Source organism: Lutra lutra, chromosome 10 (genome assembly GCF_902655055.1).
Source record: "Lutra lutra chromosome 10, mLutLut1.2, whole genome shotgun sequence".
NCBI classification, from domain to species: Eukaryota; Metazoa; Chordata; class Mammalia; order Carnivora; family Mustelidae; genus Lutra; species Lutra lutra.
The window spans coordinates 23945142-23965187 of NC_062287.1; the positions used below are offsets into that span (position 1 = coordinate 23945142).

Below are 20046 nucleotides of genomic sequence, written 5' to 3' on the forward strand. Positions count from 1 at the left end.
TTGTTTCGTTTTGTTGTAATTGAATAACTTCTTAACTGATTAACTGATTTTAAAATCCTGGGCAGTTATCACAATCATCCCGACAGATGAATCTCATAGTCCTGTCTTGTTTATCCAATAGACCTCAATTGAATGCCTGTGACAATCCAGGTGCTCTGCCAGGTACTAGGAACAGGACCAGGACAAAGGTCTACCCTCGAGGTACGTATAGGCAAGTAGCAAAAACAAAAATCAGTGATTGCAACACAGTGAGATAATCTACAATTCAGGTACTCAGGTATTGGGGAAATACAACTAGGGCCTAAGCTAAGAGATTGACAATAATCATCATCAACGTCGTCATCATCATCCTTATAAATTCGAGAGATATTTAGGATACAAGATTGAGAGGACTTGTGCCCAACTCAGTATGGGGATATAGTGATCATCTGCTGCTTTTGCATCCCTAAAGCTTTCCCCCATCTTCCCTTACCAGATCCCTCCAACTTCCCCTACCAGACCTCTTATCACACTTCCCTTCTAGGAAAGACAAGAAGACATGAGCTAAAGAGAGAGAGGAGGAGGAAGAGGAAGGAGAAGAGGGGAAGAAAGAGACCCAGGAAGAAGAGAGCAAAGGGTTTGAAAAGATTATCGCTATCCTAGGGTTCCCTGGACTGGCTCTTCTGGACTCTTCAGTTCTGTGAGTCAAGAAATTCCTTCTTCAGTTTAAGTTAATTGAGCCAGATGTCCACCACTTGCAAACAAAAAGAGCCTCCAATAACACTAGGGATAAGCCAGAAAGGAGGGAGTCAATACTAACTACTAGTTTCCTAGGCTGGTGACTGTTAGATCGCTTGACTTTCTCCAAGACAGGATTGGCGATCTAGGTAGTGTTACAGAGGCAGGAGAGAAAGGGATGATCTCGGGTGTAACTTTGAGACAATGTGTGATAGCCAGATGAACTATTCACAGGAAAATATTCACGGAGTAGACTTTAACATTAACCACTAACTGATGAAATGGAAGTGCCCTTTCCCCCTAAAGTATTCTGTAATTTATAAACTTTCCTTAAAGGGGTGGATTATTTTTATAACAATTATTACCAAAAAAAGAACCCTCTCACATTTGCACATGGCGAAGTACTAGTTCCCAGCCAGAAAGAGGGAAACAGTTACATGATTTAAAGCAACCCAAACCTCACAGATTCTCTCTTGCTTTTGTAGCGGGTCTTCCCCTTCGGTTAGAGGGAGAGGAGAATGATGAACGCCCACCTGCCCACCTTCCACAGCTATCGGGAAATACGGGAAGTGAAAAGAGTAAGTGACCAACAACAATGGGAAAGAGGCAGAAGGACATTTCAAACCGTCTTTCCTTTGCCCCCAAATCTTGTTGGTTGAGTTCTCATAACACATGCCTAGCTGAATCCCCTTTTTGCTTCACTCGCTGAAGCAGAACGAAAAGATTATTCTCGAAATCAATAGCTTTCTTTTCCTATCTGACCTGCTCTTTCCCACTTGATAGATTCCTAAAACATTCCCTTGAAGTTCCCTTAAAAGGTTTTGAAATTTGTGTCTTATGTTATAGGAACAGAAGGATAATAAAAAATGACTTAACCTACTTCTGAAATGCCCTGAAGGACATTTGAGGGCGTAGGCAATTCACAAACTCCTTTAATAATGGATTTCAGAGTTAAATTTCACCATAGCTAATCTAAACCTCTCTTTTCCCATTTTTCCCCCCATTTTTCCCCCTTAGTCTTCAGTGGATCTAAAGAACAGCTGGTAACTCCTGGATGATACTTGATGAAGGTTTAAGTCTGCATCGTTTTGAATCTTAATTGATTTTGTACTTAGTTCAACACATCGCTTACCTGAAGTTCGATTTCTATGAAGGGTAGTGAAAATCTGAAGAGGAATAGTAAGTCAAGCAAGGGAAGAGGAATGGACACTTGGTATAACACTTGATGTCACAGCACTAGTAAGGTTGAATATCATCCTAATTGTAGAGACCATCGTAAGCGCTAGAGAAAAGCTGTTTTCCTTGTAGATTTCATTGTAATTCTCAAATTTTTAAGTGCTCTCTGATATAAAAACAGGGAGAGAGCAAACCAAATGTTCCTTCAACCCCATTAAAACTTGTGAGATCAGGAAGAAATGTTGAAAGGGCAGATGGAAAAGCGATTAATTGTTTACTTAAAAAAAAGAAAGAAAGAAAGAAAGAAATATGGAATTTCCCTCCTCCTCCGCAGCCCAGTAGTAAGGCTCAGAGAGGCAGCCCACCCCCCCCCCCCGGCCCCCAGGGAATTGCAGATAAATGCACTGGGGTTTAGAAGCCCCATTCCCTCACCCCTCACCCCTGCATTCTCCCAATTCTGCTCAGAGACATTTCAATTCCATTCTCTTCCGAGGCTCCCACTCTCCCATCTCCAGAGCAGCAGCCCCGAATCACATCATTGAGTTTAAAATAAAGAAATGCTTTTCCTAAAGAATTCGCACACAAATAATCTCATTACCCCAGTGCTTAGGTTTATACAGCAGCCGTCTTCTGCCAGGAGGGGGAAAAAAAAAAGCACTCTACGCTCACTCACATGGAACAGCTGCGGGGAGAAAAATGGTATTTAATTCATTGTGAAATATTCAACAATGGCTACACTGCACTTTTAAAAGCCTTTTGATAGTAAAACCCACAGAGAACAGCCCATCCTGTGTGCTGAAAAGCAGCTTCCCCACAATTAGTCTCTCTATTCAGAGGTCTGAGAAGTCTGTATAAACTTCAGCACGTGCTGTGTACACTGTGGATAGCTTCAAGGGTATAACCTTTCACAAACTTCTTGGGTTTAGTCTTGCTCAGCGACTCTGTCTGCTCCCAAAGCTAGCTGGTGGAGAAGGACAAATGGAGCAAAGGGAGTGTGATGCTTAGATGAGAGACCCTAAGGGAACTCTCAGCAAAGGAAAACCCGCTCCCCCAAAGGGCCCTACAGATGGCAGAGCTCCCTCGTGCCCGATGTCAGGCCCAAAGTAAGAGAGAAGGTCCTGAAAGACTACACAGGCTCATTCTCTCTATTCAGCTCTAAGATTTTCATGGGTCTCTCTGGTTTGTAGGACAATGAGGAAAGCTTATATTCTCTTACCCTCTAGGGCAGACATTAACCAGTAGGGATGAGGCAACAATGAAGACCTAAAAAACATTTTGGGGGCAGGCCAAGTTTGCATCAGGGTCGGAGCCTGAGCTTTGCAGTAGGATCCCAGATTAACTGACCCTCTCCCCACCTCCCAGAATTATAGTTAGACTTCTTTGGGAAGTCAGGTCACCCCACTGAGCCTCATTCATCTCATCTGTAAAATGGGTCATAATATCATCTTTAGAGGAATGTTTTAAGAGTGAAATCACCAAACATTTGTGATTCTTAGTATAGAAAGTACTTGATGAATGACAATTACTCTTTCTCTCTAGCTGTTCTAGAAAGAACACAGGCCTTCCCTCAGGACTTGCTACAGTAAGATTATTTAAAATTGAACAAGAATGGGATATGAACTATTTTTTACTCTATATTCTTAAGTTTTTTTATTAATCAGGAGAGAAGCAACAGAAATAGAAATAGGCACAGATGCCTAACTGGAAATTCTGAGGGATCTGAATTATTTTGGAAAAAATAAATAAATAAAAACCTACCAAGAGCCAAACAAACTTTGCGTCATGATAGGTTAGTGGTGGTGTTTTTCAGGAATTCTAAACTCAGATTTTCAAAATACAAAGTGTTGATGAAATGCCTGAATATCTCAGGTATGGTTGAAGCGACCACTTTTCTGTTATTTCCAGGCTTTCTTCAAGTCTCTGGGAGCAGGACCACAGAAGTTTCAGCCCCTTTCCTTATAAAACCCAACATTCAACTTATCAACCTCACGTAAGCCATAAGCCCTGTTCAGTGAGGAATGTCCATCTGTTCTGACCAAAGAAGGAAATGCTAAGACACTACTGGACAGTTCAAAGGAGCTGACCCAGGGTGGGGTCATCTCACTCCCTAGATCTGAAACTTCTGGAAATGGTCTCCACTTGATGAAGCCAGTTTGTGACAGGCAATACAACAGTCAGTGGTTCCACAAAAGGCCAAAGATCAGAAATGGGGGCCGAGATCCTTAAGGCCGCACAGAGTTGGAGGCAGCTGGGTGGAGGTATGTGGCATCTGGAGGTGTATGTGGGCACCATGATTGTTTTTGTACACATTGTTGGTGGGGGGTGTGGACTCTGGACTCCTGCCCCCTTCAGAGACAAAGTTTCTTCCACTCACTCTCCCCCCACCCCCCATTCACCCCACAAAGGGGCAGGTGGAAAAGTCTATCACCAGAAGCACATCTGTGAGAAGGAGAGTTCACGATGTGACTCTCCTGAGTACTTCAGGAGGGAGGCCTGAAGTACTCCCCTCCCCCACTCCATCTCACAGTAGAGAGGCCACAAGCCCATAACCTCCACGGATGTTCGCAGAGCTCATTCCATGGAGCACAAAATAAAAGGAGATGTTAAAACGAAAAAAAAGGTGGAGAGGGGAGCTGAAAATATGGCTGGACTTCAGTCAAGACTTCAATGCCCAGTGTCTCTGGCACAATGGGATAGAATCCGCTTCTAGATTTAAATACACTCTCTTGGGACTGACCAGAGTGGTGAGAAGGGATTGATAGGAGGAAGCTCCTACCATGGAATTCAATCCAGGTCCACAAAATAGACTTTGCACACTCTCTATGTATGCCACGCTTTTAAATGCTGCAGGGGGTACAAAAGTTCCTTTTGTCCTGGCCAATAGTTCTTAACTTCTTGGGGGTGGGGGTGTCCCAGAGGGCTCAGAGAATCCTAGGAAAGCTATTGACCCTTCGGAAACTCCTTTGCACACTGCTGGGGAGGGATCACATATTTCTGACACTCCTCGCTGTCAAGCACCCCTGCTCTCATGAGAATCTCCAGGTCTGAGACTTGGTAGAAAGTTGTCAGGGTTGATTTTTTTAAAAAACGTAGGAATCAGGTGGGAAATCAAGAGAACAGCAAAGGCGACTAGAACGCTGGTATTTTTTTAAATCGTGATCTGGAAGAGGTGATGGTCCCCTGACTAGGCCGCCAGATGGGGGCAGGGTCTGGACTGAGAGCTGATGGACCACTCACCCTGGCAGCCTCAGGAAGAGCCAAAGGTTGCCCTATAGATCAGTGTAAGGGTAATTTCTCTCACAGTGCAATTAGGTCTCATGATTGACCTACGACCTCTGGTCCATGCGATATTTATGCTCTCCAGACAGGCAGCAGCAAGGTAGAGGCTGAGGGAAGGCATTTAATAGGGAGGAGAAGAAAAGGGGGGCAGGCGAGGAGGGGAGGGCGTGGGGAAGGAAAGAAGGAAGGGAGGAAAGGAAGGAGGGAGGAAAGAAGGAAGGAAGGAGAAAGGAGGGAGGGAGAGAGAAAGGACAGAGGGAGGGAGAGAGAAAGGAAGGAGGTAGGGAGGGAGAGAGGAACCTGGTCAATTTACAGCAATGCATGAAATCATAAATTGAGAGCTATGCTTTGGGGTTCGCCGTTTCCACGTTCAGTGCGTGCTTTGTTCCCCACCATAGTTCTGTGAGGTAGGCACGACTATATTACAAAGGAGAGAACGCGGCTCAGAAGGGCTCAGCATTTGCCCTTGGTTGCAGAGCTGGTGGGTGGCAGGGCTATAACCTTGACCGGAATCCTTGCTATCAAACCCTCCCTCGCGCTCCTTTCTAAACAGTAACAATCCCCACGTGTGCTCTGGGTCGAGCGTTGGGCTCCCTCACCTATCTCTCCATCTCCCGGACCCACCTAGAACTCCCCCTGACCTCTTGCAAAACTACATCTGAGCGCAGAATCTCTTCTGTTCCAATGGTCTCTCTCCAAAGCCCGGCTTGGGGCAGATGTGCTACCACAGACTGAATGGAGGGCATTCAGGCCCAGGGAGTTCACTCCGCTCTCCTTTCCTCCCTGCCTGGATCTGGAATTAAACACTCGGGTCCTCGTCCTCGGACGCCCTACCTCCTGGCTCGCTCTGCCCGCGCCAGCATCGCTGGCAGCGCCGGGGTTAACCCGCCAGCCCTGCGGAGCAATGATTTCTGTTTTATTTCAGCAGGGGAAGTGTGTGCCTGCCTGATTAGCCTGATGGTTTCCTCTTTTCCCATAACCTCCAGACCCCCATGGCCCAAGTGTTTACTCTCTGAAATAAAAAATCTGCTGGTGTTTTTCTTTTTGTATGCTCGTGTATTTTGGGAGGATTGCAGAGGAGGGAGGCGGGGTAGGGGTTAGGGACGCGGAGGCTGGGAGAGGGAGCGAGACGCCTCCCCCTGCGGGCGGCCCTCCCCCACCGAGCCTCCTCCAGCTGCGGGCTCAGACCCCTGGCCGCAGTGCAAGAAAGAAACTTATTAATGAGGGAGCTGGGTCTCCTGCTTCAGCAGCTATAAACACAGCGAACATCTGGAGAGAAAGAGTATGAGTCTCTCCGCGGCCAGACACTGAGAAAAACAGGCTGTCTCTGCGCATCCAACCCCCTACCCCTGCGCGGTCCCACACAGCAGCCCTCTCCTCCCGGCTGGACTCCAGCTCCCACACCATTCACCCAGCCCGAGCTTTCCATTCACAGAGCGGAGCCCGGCCGGCCGCGGCACCCACCGTCCCCAGCCCCCGCTCGAGGAGTTCCAGAAGAGGGGTCAAACTGCTTGAATCAAGTAAGAACTCGCTGCCCCGAAGACCTTTTCCCAACTCGGACCAAATATTTGTGGTTTGAAAAAGTTCAGAGAACTTTTTTCTCCCCAGCCCCCTGGGAGTTTCAGAACAAGGCGGTTACATCCTAGGATTTTTGAGAAGCAATGCATAGGAGGACAGCCAACAGCAGGCTTGCAGTCTAACTGGAACTCCACTCAAGTGTTCTTCCTCTAGGGAACCTTCCTTCGCAAGCACCTACACAGATGATTCACATCTGTAAAGTCCTTGGCAATCCATACTGCTCTGGGCTGCTAGGCACAAGTCCAGAGTGAGACACAAGTCTCTCTGGTCCTTAAGGGAGCAGAGCTTCTCTTCGTGTTCCTCACCAGGCTGCCTTCACTGGTAAAAGGAGGCACGTGAAGGGTAAGGTTGGCAGGTGTCAGAAAATCAGCCTCGGGCAAGAAGAGTGGGCAAGAGTGGATAGGACATCTACTTTCCTTGGCTCATTTAAATTCACACTCAAATCGTACTGAAAGGAAAAAGAAGGAAGGTAGTAGCATTTATTGATCACCTGCTACAGGCCATGACTTTTTAAGTATATACCCCCATTTAAGGGGCACAAGACCTCTTTGCAGTCAGTGCAGGTGTCCCACCTATTAAAGGGGAGGGGACAAGATTCAGGGCGTGTTCTTGCTCTTTTCCACCACACCACTCCTCAACCCTTCGCTTGGACTCAACACCCTTCAGCTCATACTCAAACATTTATACCACTAAGTTCTTGTAATGGGCATATGACCTCGTACATACTTGAAAGCTGACAAGAGGTCAGGAGATGGGAGTAGAAAGGAGACGGCAACATAACATTGGTAAATGGGACCAAATTCAGTCCAAAGCAGGAGGAATATCCTTCACTTATGGAGAACAGGATCAGGCAGTCATAGAAATCTCATCAGAAGAACAAAATAATACAGTGAGGGAGAAGGGTATCTTTTTTGCATGTTCCCCGTGAGGAATGACCCACATCACAGCATCCCAAAAACACATACACACATTCACACATATACACACACACAGGATCAGGACTATTTTTGAAGAAAAAAGAAACTGAAGCAGGTCCTCCACAGAAGGAAAACGAAGCCCGAATGAGAAAAGATTAGACATGTGCAGGAGACACAGTTGGAAATACTGTCCTTTAAAACCACGGGGCCATCTGAGATGGTGGGTGGAGAGGCCAGAGCTGCTGTGAATATAAACACTTCAGAGCAAGGTGAATTTCCATTCAACAAGTCTGCCTGGCATTATCTCAATATTCTCAACGCTTAAAAGCCAAACTGGAGGCATCAGCTTCTCCCGCTGAAATTTCCCACCTGGTTGTCAATAGCCCTTTCCAAACACTGGGCCTGGTTTGATCTCTCCCAGCCGCCCTGGCTGTCTGGGAAAACCCCAGGAGAGACCAGAAACTCGGGCTCCCAGTACATCTCCCCACTTGAACTTCCAAAGTTTATTTGAGAAAGACATTCTTTCCTCCTACCATTTTACTAGTAAATTTACTTTAGAAATATTAAATAGCAAGATCCAAAGTCACACACTCATACTGCCAAGCATTATCTTATGAGTAAGTGTAATATTTCACGTGGGAGATAATTCTTCTATCCTGTAAGCGTACCCCAATCCCCCCCTACCCCCATACACGCTTGAACCAAGTTGCTTAGAGACAAGGAGTGAGTCTTCCCCTTCTCCAGACATCTGCTCCATTTCCAGTACGTGAAACTAACCACTGAAAGTGTTCGACCAATCAGCGGGGCGCTTTATGACTCAATGATACACAGACATTTCTGGACACTCAGGCGCTTCAGGGCAATGAGTGATGACAGCAAACATTCATAAGGTGCTTGCTAAGTGACAGCGCTGTTTCAAGCTTTACATATATTAACTTAGTGGTTTTCAAAGTGTGATCTCTGGACCAGCAGCAGCAGCAGCAGCACCTGAGACCTTGTGAAAAAATGCAAATTCTTGAGTCGTCCCCTGGACTCACTGAGTCAGAAACCCTGGGGATAGAACCCAACACCCCTGTGTTTTAATAAGCCGTCCAGGTGATTCTGACATGCTTTGAGAACCACTGGTCTATGGGAGGAAATGAGAGTACAGAGATACAGTAAGTTGCCTAAGGTCACCTGGTTAGGAAGAGTTGATGTGCAAACCCAGGCAATCTGGTCCCAGAATCTGGATTCTTTACCAATATACTATACATACTTCCTCTCTCATGAAGAATGAGAAGTGGAAGGTATGCTGCAAACGTGGGTAGATGTGGTTTTTACTGTGTTCAGTGACCAAGAACGTACCAGACTGCATTATACAAGAAGAAATAAAGTATTGTCTTGCTTCTGAAATCGAGGATCACAGTAAGGAAACCATAGGTTCATTCCCAAAAGGGTAAGTTGGGGGTACTGTCTTGTGTAGCCACAGACTGCTTTCCAGCTCTGAGTAACTATTTCCCAAAAGCGAACCTTGGGTTAGAGCACCCTATCCATAAGTTGGGCTGATTCAAGACAAATCCCATGAAACAAAAAATAACTTGGCAGTATATCACTTTGGAAGGGTGCTCAGTAATCATCCTATTTTCTGATATAAATTATTGCCGTTCATAATATGAAAATTAATTATGAACAGCTGTCAACTGGGGACTGACTGTGGGCTTGTGGTGTGGGTGCTCAGGTGGGTCTCTGATGTCGGTTTTCTAGTTCCCGATGGAAAACAGGCATTACATGGCTCCATTCGGGTCTGGGCAGCGCTGTGAGCTCACGGGCTTGATCCAAAAATGGCCTGCTGTCTATTCAGTCCCTTCTCAACAGGGCTGTGGTTAGAAGCTCATCATAATAGTTAATGACAGTGAAGTGTTAATGATTTCTTAGAGACAAGGAGTAAGAGACTGACCTGAAAAGTTATTCTTGCTCTGATGATTGAGAGAAGGGGCTGATGTTGGGGACAGAAGAGTGGACACGGGAACAGGGAGGAGGCAGGGTCAGTGGGCTCCACTCCAGTCAGACTATAAACAGTAACAGACATTTCAGCCCTGTCTTGTGTAAGGGGCTCCATTGATTCACAAGGCTCCCTGACAGAGGGATGACGAGGAGCCGAGAGAGAAAGGGCCATTCATTCATGCAGAACACCAGCTCCCCATCCCCATTGGCTCTTGCTAGTGGCTCCAGGCTGAGAAGGAGGAGGGGGAAGAGGCGGACGAGGAGGAGGAGGAGAAATAAAAGAAAATGATGACTACGAGATTGTCATGAAGAAATGTACAGCTGCGCGGGCAATTGCATGCAAATGTGGCTTCCCTTTTTAGCCGTATAGTTAATGTCCTCAGATTCATCTGTGTTTTTTTTTTTTTTTTTTTTCTCTTTCATATCATCTTCCCCTCCCCTTCTTGCCTTGTCTTCTTCCGGGCTCCCCTTCTCTTGCCTTCCCATTCAGCTTTCATTTTCTCTTCCCATCCTGCTTCACCTGTCCACCCATACCCATGGGTATTTTCTGCCCATTCCCATGCTTCTCTGTCTTCCTGGGCACTCTTCTTAGCATCTGTTCTGTTCAACCCATTCTCAACTGTCTTGGTTACTGAGCATTCTCTCCTGCTCACCTGGTAGGCTCTCCCGCAGTCACGTTTCCTCTCAGCTCTATGCCCTATCTTCCCACCCCTCTCCCTCACCCCTTTCCTAGTCCTCAGCCTCGGGCCCCTTTGTGAATAAGAGCCACTTTATTAGGAAAGGGCCCGATGTTCCTCAATGGCCCCTCCTGCCGGGTATTCCAGTCACTGCCAGATGTGGAGTCCTTGGAAAAGAAGTTCATTCATTCCTTCTGAGAACACAAAACGTGAGATGGGAGCGGGGGTGGGGAGTGGCCATGAGACGGAGGACGGGAAGGAAACTGAAGTTATAAATAGGATAAAAGAAGATGAAAAAAAAAATGTAGCGTATTTTTTTTTTCTCTCTTTCTTCTTACTCAACACATCTCCAAGGAAATGTGCTGCAGCTGGAGAAATCATTGGTTGGTCCATGTCTTCATCTCTCTTCTCTATAACCCCAAATCTCCTTCCAAAGGACACCCATCACTGAGGAGGGCTGGACCACAGCCCAGAAATAATCCCTGCAACTATTTCGTCTGGACAGCTCAGAAGGCAAAGGAGGGGCTGGAGGAGCTTCGGGTTCTTGCCAGATATTTCTATCAGAGGGAGCATAGGGCAGAGGGAACTACAGACCTCACAGTTGCCACCAAGGCACTGCTCCCCATGGAGGCTTTCTAGTATTTCTGAGCTGCGGTTGACAACAACCAGGTCATTTTAAGACTAGTTATTACAGGCACTCATCTTCCCATCCTACTCAAAAGCCACTGGTCTGTGTGACCCTGTCTTCCTTCTTCTTGCAATAACGAAGTCGACTGTGGGAAGAAGACTATATTATCCCGCTGTGACTCCTCACATTTTGAAGAAGCTTCATCCCAAGAGGTTCTTTGTGTGCGTCACAGACACGGTGTCATTGGCCCTGAAATAAAAATTCTTTGCTTTCAAGAACCTTGACAAGGAGGAGAATAAAAAATCATCTTCACTTGGGAATGTATGTATTTCTCAGCCAGGGGAAAAAAAAAAAAGAAGGACCATGTCTTTTAGCTATGAAGAAGGGACCTTCTGATCTTGAGACTACGGACCAGCATGAAATAACCTCAGCTCTTAACAAAAGGTAACTTCCAGCAAACAGAAGCACCAGCCAGAGCACAAAGTATTACCGCAAGGTAACTTTAACCTGGGTTGTGCAGGAAGATAAAAGACCTAAGCCTGGTGGCATCGATAGGATTCAAGAATTACACAAATGAAGGCGCAACCATCCTGACCTTTTGCTTATGCAAATAAGATTTGTTAGAACAGTTTGTTAAGGATGACTTTTTTTCATCCCTTAGAATCTTCAAGTCTAACCTGCAAACAGCTGCAAAAATCTTCCCTGTCTCCTTTTTAAATGGATGGGTAGTTGAGACATTTGTGTTTATGCTTGGAAGAACCAAGCAGAAAGGGAAGCGTAACATACCAAGTCTGAAATCCAGGGGTGGTGCTGAAAAATATCATAAATATCAATGGCTACTGAGTCCAGAGACCATGAACACAGAGATTGCTTTCGTTCTGCCCTAGAGAAGAACCAGACAACTGGAGAACGAGTCCCCCCGCTGCAACCCCTACCAAGTGCTTCAGCATCTTGCTTTATGCCTCTATATTTCTGGTCAGAGCTAAAGCAAGGGCAACAAAACAAACATTTATTTTCTGTCTCTGCTATTATAAAAGTAGTCTACCATATCGTTATGTGGAGTAAAGAAACACCGAACCGAAGAGTTGTATTTAAGTGAGCTCCCAGTGGCTTTCTCCCTATATCGTGCCTCAGAATTACATATTTTCAACATGTGAGAGTAATGAGATTTCTTAGGCTAGGAATTCATCCTGGGAGAAAATACAGATTTGAGCTGGGTTGTTTTTTTTTTGTTTTTGTTTTTTTGTTTTGTTTTGTTTTTGTTGTTTTTTGTTTTTGTTTTTGTTTTTGGTGTTTGGGTATATATAATCTGGCCTCGTGATAAATTGAACTTAATACCCAAATCCATCACTTCAGAACCCCCAAATCAAGTTTTACATTTGGCATCGAACGTAAAGTAACAAAAACGCTGTTCACAGGTCAACGCGGACTCCTGGAATTTGTGAGATACACAGTGACTTCTGCAAAACAGGATGGGGGTGAGGACTCTCAACCTGTCAGGTCTTTGGGGGAGGGGGACACAGGGAAGAGCTCTCTGGAGGAATGTCATTCCTGTTCACCAGGGGGCAGCACGGTGACCAGCAAGTCAGGGAGAGAGGGGAATGCTGGGAGGAGAGGAAGGAGGTCTGTTAAGGGGAGCTGGGGAAAGAGAGGGGGCAGAGGAAAAAGGAGCCAGATGCCAGTGGACACAGGCCAAAAGGTTGAGGACAATGGGGAGAAAAAGATGAGTAAAGAAATTCCCTTTTGTAAAATGGCCATTTATCCGGCTCATACTCTCTGACTGCAGAACTTCTAGACCCTTCGTCAACAACCGGGCCGAAACGGGTAAGTCTCAGGAAATGCATGGTGCACAGAACTATTTATAGAATGAAGACCTGAAGCAACCTCTCCTGGGTTCATTCCTACAGTTTCATCTTCCTGTCGCTGGAGAATAAAGTAACGCAGAATTATGGACAAGTCACGGGACTTTCCGTTCGAGAACAATAGCATCTTGTCCCAGCACAAGCCATGGCAGCTGTTCTTGCTACAGAGAACGAAGCCCACATCACCCTTCCACTGTCCTCCGACTCTATACGCAGTCCGAGCCTTTGTTCACATTCCTACCTGAGCCACAGTGTTCCAGACCAGTGGGAACTTCCTGAATGGTCATCTCATTCCAGAAAGGGTAGTAAGCTCTTTGCGGGTGATCACTGGACTGGAAGCCACAGGCCATTCGAGGATCTTCATAGGAGTTGATAGGTGCTTGCCTCTGTGACAAGGGAAAAAGTAACGAAATATATTAACAGGAAAATCTCTGTACTCTAGCCCAAATGGAATAACATCTTATCATACAACCACATGTGGCTAGGAGTCATCCATAGATGATAGAGAGCAGAAGAGAACCAACCAATGGTCACATAACCAACCCCCGTCCCACCCCCAAAAAAATACAGAGAGAAGGAGAAGGGTTTTTTGCTTAGACTGCACATCCAATGATTTTCATCCATTTCTTCAAGCATTTGGCAACCACCTTTTCTAATTTTCAAATAAGGACCCCTGATTAGCAGAAGGCAGAATCTCGGTCATCTTTATACAATCCCAGCTTTTGAAATTTTTTATGATCTTACTCTGTAAAAACACCATAAATGGATATTCTTACAGGACATTCTAATCTCATAGAACCAGTGGGTGACAGACGCCAAAGGAAAACCAAAATATGGGCCTATGTAATAATAATCACTCATTTTTCAGTTAATCGATTGTGCATGGGTTTTAATGATATTGATGGCTACACAGAAATTTTCAGTTTCTTGCAACATTTGGGGACTGGTGCCACTCTTTCAGGCATTTTGTGAAATTCATAAAATATATCATCCACCCAGTACGCTTTAAGGAAGGCAGAGGTGCTTCCTTAAACACACATGGGAAGCATGTTATGCAGAGTTTGAGATCTTATTCTTTGAAGCTAGATATCTTCGTGGATTCACATCCTGCCTCTATCACTTACTAAGGGAAGGCCTGGGCCTGTTCTTTTATCTAAACCTCAGTTTACTCAATTATAGGAAGAATTAAGTAAAATATGTGTAAGAAAATTATATTTAAAGCAAAATTAAATATGAAATGTATGTGTACATTGTCTTCATGATGCCTAATAGAAGGTAGATATTATTTTGATATAACAGACCCGTCACATTCCTGGGATTGAGCAAGAGGGGTTAAAAGCAAGACACAAGGAGCGCCTGGGTGGCTCAGTCATTAAGCCTCTGCCTTCAGCTCAGGTCATGATCCCAGGGTGCTGAGATGGAGCCCCACAACAGGCTTCCAGCTCAGTGGGGAACCTGCTTCTCCCTCTCCTCCCTGCTCATGCTCTCTCTCACTATATCTGTCTCTCAAATAAATAAATAAAATCTTAAAAAAAAAAAAGTAAGACACAAAAGGAGATAGCAGATTCACAGAAAGATTTCCTGAGGAGTCTAATCTACACTGGCCCTTCCTTTATTTTCTTTTCTTTCTTTTTTATTCTTTCGATCTTCTCTTATGGTTTCTCTACCTTCATAAAAACCACAGTTAAGATAATGAAACTCTGTATAATTTGATGTGGTTAAGTCTACTGATATTAAAGGGCTAACTAATAAATATAGCTACTTAGATAGTATTTTCATCCATGAAGGGTAGCTTGCTAACCCCCAGGAAGAGCCTCTTATTGGAGAACCTCTGAGCTGCAGGATAAGAGCTCAGCGGTATTAGAGTCAAACATTCCCTATCTACTCTCTCTTCCCCGTTTTGCAACTGTCCATTAACTTAAGCTCAGTAAAAATAACAGAAGAGAGTATATTGGCCCAGAGAAAAATGACAATCAAAGCCAAAATATAGAAGGACATTTGTGTGCATTAAATAAGATGACGTTTTCCATAATATTCATAAAATCATTCAAAGTAGGGCTGGATGAAGTTTACTTTGGGGCTGTTGGACTTGTAACTGGGCTAAAGGTGCCAAGAACATAATAACATCCTCGGAACTGAATGGAGTCTCTTTGAGTTATTGAGTAACAAAGGCTACCATACTTAGCTTCTGGTACTGGACACTGGTGAGAACCACTAGAATATACATGGAGCAATGGTGTGCTGCTAGCTATTTGTGTTTGAGACCAAAAGATTTAGGGAAATTAACACTCCCCAGAGCTTCAGTCAGAAAATGTTTACTGAATTCTGGTTAAAACCATTTTAGGGACATTGTATTTTCATATTGCAAGCCTCCGAGGCAACAACTTTTGAATCCCCAAAGATAAGTAGGTCTTCAACAGCCCTTCGCAACTGATCAGTTTTGAAACACATTTCCTAGACTACCTGTGTGCTCTCAATATCCATCCCCATCTTTTGATATTTCTCTAGAGTCTTCCTCAAAATTCAATGTCAAGGATCAGAGTTGCAAGAATTAGGTTTCAAGTGAGAACATTTTGATTCTAAATTATATAAAGGAGAATTCTAAGTTGCCTGCCCCTGTTCTTTTGGGACAGTGTATGCATGGTTTGCCTAAACCCTCCTTGTAAGAGCCTTGAAGATGGCAGTAGATAGTAGGAGTAGAATCCTTGTAGATAGGTACAGGTAGTTTGTTATAGGCCCTGCACGGGTATTAAAAACCTGAGGAGAACTTCTTGGTTTTTGCATTTTATATCATTTACTTTTTTTATATATTTGTTACTTAAGTATAGTTGACATACAATGTTATGTAAGTTTTGGGTATAGACCACGGTGGTTCAACAATTCTGTATATTACACTATGTTCCCCATGAGAAGTATAGGCACCATTTGTCACCATACAATGTCATTACAATATTACTGATATATTCCCTGTGCTGAGCTTTTTATCTCTATGACATATTTATTTTATAACTGGTATTTTGTACCCTTAATCCCCTTCATCTTATTCGTCCACCCCCCCAAACCTCCTCTCTTCTTGCAAGAAAACAGATTGTTTTCTGTATTTATGGGTCTATTTTTGTTTGTTTGCTCATTTGCGTTGTTTTTTTTTTTTATTTTTAGATTCCAAATGTAAGTGAAACCATAGTATTTGTCTTCATCGGACTTATTTCACTTAGCATAATACCCTCTAGCTCTATCTGTGTTGTTCAGAAAAGGCAAGATTTCATTCGTTTTTAAAGCTAAGCAATATTCCAGTGTGAGTGTGTATGTGGGTGTGGGTGTGTGTATGTGGGTGTGTGTGTGTGTATCTCACATCTTCTTTGTCCATTCATCTACCCATGGACATTTAGGTTGCTTCCATATCTTGACTACAGTAAATAATGCTGCAATAAACATAGAGGTGTAGGTCTCTGCAAATTAGTGTTTTTGCTTTCTTTAAGTAAATACCCAGTAGTGGAATTATTGAATCATATGGTAATCCTATTTTTATTTTGAGGAACCTCCATACTGTTTTCTACAGTGACTGCGTAATTTGCATTCCCACCACAGTACACAAGAGTTCATTTCCTTCATCCACACCAACATTTGTTGTATCTTATGTTGTTGACTTTAGCCATTCTGAAAGGTGTAAGGTAATATCTCATTGTGATTTTGATTTGCATTTCTGTGATGATTAGTGATTAGTGACGTTGAGCATCTTTTCATGTGTCTGTGGGCTATCTGCAGTCTTCTTTGGAGAAATGTCTGTTCATGTCTTCTGCCCAGAAGATTTTGAATTTTTTTTTGTGTGTGTGTGTTGAGTTGTATAAATTCTTTATATATTTTGGATATTAAACCTTTATCAGATTACCATTTGCAAATATCTTTTCCGATTTGCCAGGTTGTCTTTTTGTTTTGTTAATGGTTTCCCCCACTGTGCAAAAGCTTTTCATTTTAGTGTAGACCCAACAGTTTATTTTTACTTTTGTTTCCCTTGCCCAAAGGAAGGGAATTATAATTATATAAAGGAGACATCTAGAAAATATCTAGGAAATATTGCTAAAGGCGATGTCAGATAAATTACTGCTTGTGTTTCCTTTTAGGAGTTTTATGGTTTCATGTCTCATGTTTAGGTCTTTAATCCATTTTGAGTTTATTTTTGGGTATGGTGTAGTACAGTGGTCCAGTTTCATTTTTTTGCATGTAGCTTTCCAGTTTTCCCAAGAGAATTTGGGGAAGAGAATGTCTTTTCCCCCATTGAACATTCTTGCCTCCTTCATTATAGATTAATTGACCATATAAAGTGTGGACTTGTTTCTGGGCTTTCTATCCTGTTCCACTAATCTATTACTCAATTTTTGTGAGAGTACTATTCTGTTTTGATTACTACAGTTTTGTAGTATATCTTGAAATCTGGGATTGTGATACCTCCAGCTTTCTTCTTTCTCAGGATTACTTTGGCTACTCAAAGTCTTTTGTTGTTTCATACAAATTTCAGGATCATTTGTTCTAGTAATATGGAAAATGTTACTGGTATTTTGATAGGGATTACATTGAATCTGTATATTGCTTTGGGTAATATTTTAACAATATTAATTCTTCCAATCCATGAGCATTGTATGTCTTTCCATTTGTTTTTGTCATCTTCAGTTTCTTCCATCAGTGTCTTACAGCTTTCAGAGTACAGGTGTTTCATCTCCTGGGTTAAAGCTATTCCTAAATATTTTATTCTTTTTGATGCAAGGTGGGATGGAGAAATTTTTCTCAAGTTTACATGTTTAAGCTTTCTCTGCTAAGGAAAGGCCACTGATGGCAAAATGTAATGTGCAAATAAGTGTCGAAGGAAAATTATCTGCATGCATTCTGCAGGGGAGAGATGGAAGGTCGAAGGAGTATTTTATGGGTTAGGGATAAAGCCATGAGGTTCTAGACACAGGCAATGACAACAACATAGCAGTGTGATGAGTCAATTCCCAGCCTTTGATTAACAACCATGCTCAGCATCAGACTGAATTTATGTGGCTTTTTTTTTTTTTTTAATCACTCCTGCCTCAAACCAGGTTTTTGTCAGGGATAGTTCATATATTATTCTATAAATGGAGATTTATTTTAAGACATTATTTTCTCTTTAGCCGTCCTCAGGGGAGCCAGAGGACCCTACTCTTAAGAATGAGAAGGAGGTAATGCACTAAGCTTACCATGAACCACAAACGTCTTTGCTAGCAGATGCTCCTGGAAGCACCATGACTCTTGTTATCTAGACACCTGCCTGTTATTAGACATTTCACAAACTGACTTAATACCTATTTCATAGAGTATGAAAATGACATTTTTACTCAAAAGGACCACATAGCTGGTTCCAATTCATTATGAAACTGTCTTCGTTGAGGAGCAAGAGGCAGGTTATTAACAGGTCAGAAATCTGGGCTGCACAACACCCACCCTGTTGCTTTAAAAAAGCGCCACCCAAAATAAGTTTGAGTCTCTTTGTTGACACCGTCCTTTCCTGGCTGCAACTGGAGGTGAACTTATAAGATGCGAGCAACATTTTCAGTCCTTGTCACAGTTTTAAGAAACCACCCGTCCTCACTCATTCACGCCACAGGTGATTTTTGAAAGGAACTAACGTACACCACACACCTGCTCTATGCCAGTTGGTGTGCTAAGCATTGTGCAGAAATGGTCACATTTAATCCTCACCATCCTCATGCAAGATTACTATTCCTACCACTATTATGCAGAACAAACTGAGGTTTTAAGACGACAAGTAGTGGTGCTTGGGTGGCTCATAGTTAAGAGTCCGACACTTGATTTCAGCTCAGGTCATGATCCCAGGGTCCTGGAATCAAGTCCCCAGTCAGCTCTGAGGTCAGCACGAAGTCTGATTGTCCCTGTCCCTCTCTTTCTCTCTCTGTCTCTCTCAAATAAATAAATAAATAAAATCTTTTTTTAAAAAGAGGACAAGTAAACTTCCAAAGGCCACACAGCTAATAAAATAATAAAGATAGCATTCAAACCCAGGTCTATTTGGTTTCAGACTGTCTTTTCTTCTACCTGTCCAACATGAAGCTTATGTGGCCCTCATACAGATTTCTCAAGAAGGGTGACTGCTGTCTTAGGATAGGTACTAGGCAAACTATGGCAATAGATATTTATGGGGCAAATTTATATCAGTACACCTAGTCTATGCCAAGAATCATGTTCGATGCAAAGAACATAATATGAACAAGAAATGAACTTCACCCTTAGGAACATTCAGACAAGTAAACAGGAAATTACAGCAAGGAGATGGGACAGGGTTAAGTCCCAACGTGTAAGGGGAGGGGCATGATAGCAGGTAATACTTCCTGGAGGAAGCAAATTAATGTAACCCAAAGGCTGGGTAAGATTTAGCCTAGAACATGTAGTGAAGAGCCTAGAGAGAGGAAAAAAGAAAAAAGATGATCACACACCTTAAGGTGAAAAGGAACATGTAATACTATCAAAGGAAGAATAAGAAAGATTCAGATAGGTTATCTAGAGAGATATAGACTGTGTCGTTTGGTGGTGAGAAGCTTGAGGAAAGTTAGGCTCTTGGACAATGTGGACGCTTGCCATGGAGGTCAATGAGTAAGAAGCAAAGCTGGAAGGACAGGACAAGATCACAATGTTGAGCACTGTAATACCGGACAGGAATTTGGCTCCAGGAGAAAGGCTTGGTGTCTGCATTAGAGGTAGTGATATGGTGAATCAATATGTTCTAGAAGACTCCTTTGATGGTGCCAAGTAGGATGGGTTGGGCAAGAGGAGGAGATAAGGAAGCGGACATAGGCACTGGAGTGCCTCACAGAGCCATACGGGAGACTAAGGTAAAGAGGGGGGGAAATCAGTATTACTAACCCTAACTTTATTTAAAATTTTTATTTTTTTAAATAATTTTTGCATTAATTTTGACTTCTGAAAATTTTGCATTAAGATATCATTTAGCTTGATTCCTGAGGGCTGGGGCACCCATTATTGTATTACCGCCCATGAGTGTTCCAGTGGCATCCTGTTGGTTGTTGGTACTAAGCAGCAGTCCAGGTATGAGGGCAGAGTTTAGATCAAGGTCATGAATGTAGAGGTAAAGAGGAACAAGAAAATGTAAGTATGTTTCACAAGGAAGAATCAACAAGATTTTCTGACTGATAGGTGAGTGTAAGGTGAGACAAAGGTGAGGTGTAATACATAAG

The 20046-nt window shown here is 43.4% G+C and overlaps 1 protein-coding gene across 3 annotated transcripts in view; it reads right to left on the reverse strand.

Annotated features, from left to right (window-relative positions):
- ETS1 (ETS proto-oncogene 1, transcription factor) overlaps positions 1-20046 on the reverse strand; it is a 128241-nt gene that overhangs the window by 84749 nt on the left and 23446 nt on the right. For all 3 annotated transcript variants that reach the window (XM_047690804.1, XM_047690807.1, XM_047690803.1), the window contains exon 3: positions 13059-13203. In XM_047690804.1, coding sequence (XP_047546760.1) covers positions 13059-13203 — 145 coding nt within the window. The remainder of the gene's footprint in view (positions 1-13058; positions 13204-20046) is intronic.